The sequence below is a fragment of the Cordyceps fumosorosea genome (genome assembly GCF_001636725.1).
Source record: "Cordyceps fumosorosea ARSEF 2679 chromosome Unknown scaffold_47, whole genome shotgun sequence".
In the NCBI taxonomy this organism is placed as follows: Eukaryota; Fungi; Ascomycota; class Sordariomycetes; order Hypocreales; family Cordycipitaceae; genus Cordyceps; species Cordyceps fumosorosea.
The window spans coordinates 3959-9326 of NW_017387347.1; the positions used below are offsets into that span (position 1 = coordinate 3959).

Genomic DNA, 5368 nt, shown 5'->3' on the forward strand with positions numbered 1-5368 from the left:
ATTAGGACAGTGGTTAAGCTTCTGTTGGTGAATAAGGGAGCCAAGATGCTGAGTTAATGCTGTGAGTTTACCGAAGAGGCGTGCGCACGGGTAACATTGGTAGGCATCGGCGACGGAGTTCCACGCCTTCTCGGTCACGCCTTCCCTCGTAAAGTCTATCACGTTCGAGGGAATCTTGGGGCAAGAGCCGCGTTCAAGATGATGAACGAGACTGGTAGAGCAGCGTCTACCTGCAGAGCCAGGACAAGTACCTGTGCCCGACGTGCAACAAGGCCTTCAGCCGGCCGAGCAGCCGGATCCACAGCCACTGGCGCACGGGCGAGAAGCCGTACAAGTGCGCGCATCCCGGCTGCGACAAGGCCTTTAACGTGCGCAGCAACATGAAGCGTCACGAGCGAGGCTGCCACTCGACAAGCGCCGCCCTCGGGAGTCGACCTAAGGTCTAGTTGAGGAAGAGGGGGGAACAAGGCCCGTTTGATGCAAACAAACAACGGAGCTGCATCATAATGCCATACACGATGACCGGGATAGGACCAGACCGTGAGTCAAGATGGCTGGGGGGAGGAGAGGGGGGCGAGGCTTACATACACAGACATGGTTCATTCAATTTTTTTTTGGAACCGTTTCTCTTTGGGTTCTGGCTTGCTTGGTCGGCGAGGCGTTTTGGGGGCCGGGAGAGGGAATGGAGATGGAATCTACCAATTGTACATTCATTCATTGTTTTATTACGCCCGGTGGCTTCCCGCCAATAGGGCTCACTAGCTATGTCTAAGTAACTGTTTGACTATTCGCCTCATCCATTCCACTGATTCCTGACGTTCTCCGATCGCTTCCACCTCGTCTTTCCATCCCAGCAGCTCCAATTGTACAGTCGAGTTCAGGTTCAGTGTCCGCGTGGATCCATAAAACTTTTTTATGCTGGCAGCCAGGATCGGCCTAACATGGTCAATGCACAGTGTAGCCTAGTTCGCACTGTGCACATGCTTCACGGTCAAGCTTACCCACCACTTCTGCATATCATAACGCCCAAGTCCATGCAGTTGGATCTCAAAGTAGTGGGTATAAATGGCCTTAGATGTCGCACACCAGCATTCATCCTATCTCGAATCGTCTTTTCTACAGTCTTTGTGAATTAGCTACATCAAGTTCATCCCGCTCAAACCTGATCATCTGCTTGCTCTAGTGCTGCACAAAGGTACATCACGTGACAAACATGAAACATGTCAGGCGTTGGCGTGCTGCAGAGAGAGGAATACAGAGTCTCAGCCATCCCCCGCCCTGGCTGGACCTCAAGGTTTCACACCAGCCGCCTGGCTTGCCTCATTGCTATCTTTATGCCAATCGCCCGACAAGAAATATCCGAATTCGGCCCAGACGCTTTCAACAACTTTGACTTTGAGTGCAATTATGGCAGTCCACCTGCTGGAACCTTTGATAGCCAGGGTTGGAACCCTGCGGTGCCCGACCCTGCGGTGCCCAATGCTGCCAAGGATGGAAGCCAGGATCCCTGTGCTTAGTCTTTTACAACGCCATTAACTTACAACGTTATTTGGAAACTGCAACTTCGAAAAGGCAGAATGATAACACTTACAGGTGACACTGTAGAAGATATCCGCGTTGCGCCCGGCGCATTTTGGAACGACCACTTGCAGAACGAACTCCTCGACGTCGTGACGGAGAAAGCCCCTGAGCCGCAATACAAGCCCGACGAGACAAAAATAACAGTATCAACCTCGAAACGCGCCCAACGTTGCCTAGAGAAGCGCTTCCGTGCACTCAACATCGACTGGAGTCCCGTAGAGAATAAACTACGATCTTGGAGTGACCAAGGCAGCAATCTCACTGTTGAAGTCTGGTTCATTTACAAGGAAGTTCAGACTGATTCCACAAACAAAGTCGGTAAAACTGGGCGTGGCGCTACCAAGCAACAACTTGCCGCACGAGACAAACTTGTCGCTCAACAAGAGGCTTCCGGGGTGCGACCTGTGTGGAAAGACGTCTACGCGCTGTTCGAGTGTTCCAGTTTTGTCCTTCCGAATCGTGGATTTTCCTGCTGGCGGGATCCCGAAACAAAGAGTCATCGCAAATTAGACTCAGACACCATGGACAAACTCATCGACTATGCTGAAGAGGGTCATAAACTCGAGACCCACGGCGACGTCCCGGATCGTATTCGCGAAGTGATATATAAACATGAAGAAGAGGAGGCAGAACGGAAAAGGCAGAAGCGAAAGGCATCTGATTCACTACAAAGCATCATTCGTATTTGCTGCCACGGGTCTCATGATGGAAGCTGCCATGATCCAGACGCGAATTCGTCAAAAGTCGCTCGTGTAGCTCGGCCAGACGTTCTCAAGCTCCCCGTGCCTGTGCATAAGGCACCCGAGTTACTCTGCAAGTGGCTCTGCAACCAGGTGTCCAATGAGAGATGGCAGTCTGCATACCAACTCGCCGGCAAGATCACTGTGGATAATGGCTACCACTTAGGGCGTATGTATGAGTCGCAGGCCTTCTACGCTGATTTGCTTGTGAAGGGCGGGGTGCTATTGGGGATTGCAGATCAGTTTGTCAGTCGCATTAGAGAATGGTTGGACAGCCTTTGCTCGGAGTGGACTGTAGGTTTTAATGTGTTTGGTAATTCCTTAGCTCACTACTATGGTTTGATGTAGAATCCGGTATTCCGAAAATGGCCTTCTGCAATATCGCTTCTGTCCTTAATTGCCGCAATGCATGCCTTTACGTAGTCGATGAAACTCCGCTTCCTCAGCCCAACCTGTTCTTTATGTCTTGACCTACTAGTTGTCTTTATAACGTCGAAATTCTCCTCTATGGGATTTGTTCTAGGCGTGTACATACAGTAAAAGACCCGAACGGGTGGTTGCACGACGGGATATGGAGACGGTCTGGAGATTTTGAGGTCTGCGAGACATGGTGACATTTTAAAGGGCCCCCTCCATTCGTAATTTGATTATCGACGTCAATAGGCCGGCATCTAGATCTTCTTGACCTGGCCAATCAGCCCTGCTTGCGAAATGAGTTTCGTCTCTGGTTGGCGAAGTAGAGTGAACCCAGGCACTATCTCCATGCTTAGTAACTCAACAAAGATACCCAACAAAGAGCGAAACAGTTTCGATTTCGGCTACTGTAAAGTAGCTATTCGAATTAATGGCAATCATGGGAAAACTTCATTCGTTACTCGAGGTGTCACATCCTGGAGCTCCTTACACAGCCAAAAAACGCCTTTGTCAGCAGGTCCTGCAAGCTCGATCGACGATACGCGGATTGTGTATGAACCACGATATGTTCTGGAAGACGATGGCTTGTCAACGAATTGCAACCACCAGCAACCATCAACCCCAATTTCGATGCACTCGTCTCTTGGAATTATGGACAGGATTTCAGCGCCGCATAACAGAAATCGAGAAGACCTTGTCGAAGTAGTGCATTCCGCATTCGTTGGTGCCGGCGTATGCACTTCTTGGGTCGCGTCGGATCTTTCGTCGGTACCAATCCGATACCTACTTTCGGGTAGAGTTGCTCCAGTCATGAGGAGCCCAGCATCCACATGTAAACTACGCTCGCGAGAAGCGCGTCGAAGAGGCGAAATAACGGCCGCTTCACCTCGAAAACTGTCTGACGTGGCGGTCTTCAGAGCATCGGCGCCTCGAGGTATTGCCTTGGCTAAGGTGGGGTGACCATAGAAAGCCGACTCGAATGAATACTTCTGGTTTCCTGGCAGCCCTTCGTGTTCTGCTTGAATGTCGTGTACGCCATAATTCCGTGAGTTCACGCTGTTGGAAGCCTTGCGCTTTTTGAGATTCTTGCTCGTTGCCGATGCATCCTCTCTTCCACCCGTGCGTGTCGCACTACTGGCTTCTTGGTTGGAAGCTTTGCGCTTCTTGGAATTCTTGCCTGCCGATGCAACCTTTCTGGAGCTTCGCGCCGCGGTTCTGGCTTCGTTGTATGGAGCAGGGTCAGTATCTGGTGTGCTGACGTCTGCGTCGGGTTCTATATTGCTTGCGGTATGTGCATTGATGTGTGCATTGGTGTGTGGAACAGTATTTGCATCGGTGTGTGCATTGGTGGTTTGCGTGCTTCCAGGGTCCTCGTCATCGGATCCCTCGGAGTCAGGTATATCGTTTCGCCTTGTTCCAACTCGCGTCATGGCCGTATAATCAACATTGTACTCATATGGTCGCTTGTTTCCAACAAAATCAAGTTGGCCATTCATGTCGCTGGCAGGGTGCACATAGGATGCAGCTTCACCCGTGTCCTCACCATAGCCATCTCCTTCCAGCTGGAATTGAACTTCTTTCGGAGGTTCTGTTGTCTTGGTAGTCGACGGAGGATTTTCTGGGTTATCGTCGTCAGGTGAATCGTTGAGGAAGATTCTTATAGGCCCAGAGTTCTCGGCCTTGGAGCTTGCAGGCTCATTGCTCTCAGATTCCGCGGTGTTGGGATTTTCAGACCCGTTGTGAGTGAGTGTTTGGGAGGTGGAATCTCCAACGCACATGTTAGCAGGTGCCATGGTAAAGATTGGTATCGGGAACCTGCTGTGCAGAAATAAGATGAAGGACACAGAGTAGGGAGCTGTAGATATGGGCAAGCAAGAGCCTTTTATACTTTCTCTGATTCTGTCTCTCACATGACAGGACATTGATTGCGCGTGAGCGGGAGTTCTCGATACCCTCATTGGTTGAGCTGCAGCCGTTGCATGCAGCCTGACGGACGAAGATTCGTGGCTTGTAGGCACCTTTGGGGGAGTAAGCCGCAGAAGGACTGCCTCTGCCTTGGCTCTGCGTAGTCTGCGACGTTATCCTCATCTCGATGTCCGGGCTTCAAAGCCTTTACTCCCAGCTGTGCAGATTGATTGTTGTCCAGTCTCCAGAGCGGAAAAAAAAACACCCCTCAGCTTCATCTCTCTCCACAGACGAGACGTCCGGCATCTGGTAATCTCTGTTTTAGAGCACATGCCAGCTTAAGCGAAAGGCAACGTCTTATGTTTCAACATGCAATCGCTTACAATAGAGAGCAGTATTACCTGGACAAGTCCGGCTTGGGCCATATGGGTTCAGGAGCTGGGTATGAACTATGTGGAACTGAATAACGCACAGGGTGTCCTTGTGTTCTTGTGCGCATTTGGCGTTCTTCTGTGCCTGCCCTGGACTCGCAAATACGGTCGCCGCTTGCCATGCATGGTGGCGTCGGTGTTGATTCTAGTTGGCCTGGGGATAGGACTATCAATGGCTGGCATCGGCCAATTAAGTGCAGACTGCGCTCTTGCCGGATTTTCTGCCTACGCGACAAACATCACATCCGTTTTCGACGTCACGCCTCAGCATCGTTGCAGTACTTGGCTGGGGGTCTA

General features: G+C 51.0%; 2 protein-coding genes across 2 annotated transcripts; one reads left to right on the plus strand and one right to left on the minus strand.

Moving 5' to 3' along the window:
* Window positions 1-1220: 1220 nt before the first annotated feature.
* On the plus strand, window positions 1221-2744 carry ISF_09361 (hypothetical protein; the record flags this gene model as incomplete). The annotated part of the gene is made up of 3 exons (XM_018852964.1): window positions 1221-1509; window positions 1594-2615; window positions 2670-2744. The coding sequence occupies 3 exons, from the start codon at window positions 1221-1223 to the stop codon at window positions 2742-2744; spliced, it is 1386 nt and encodes a 461-aa protein (XP_018699829.1).
* Window positions 2745-3172: 428 nt separating this feature from the next.
* Window positions 3173-4513, minus strand: ISF_09362 (hypothetical protein; the record flags this gene model as incomplete). The annotated part of the gene is made up of 1 exon (XM_018852965.1): window positions 3173-4513. The coding sequence occupies one exon, from the start codon at window positions 4511-4513 to the stop codon at window positions 3173-3175; it is 1341 nt and encodes a 446-aa protein (XP_018699830.1).
* Window positions 4514-5368: the final 855 nt, after the last annotated feature.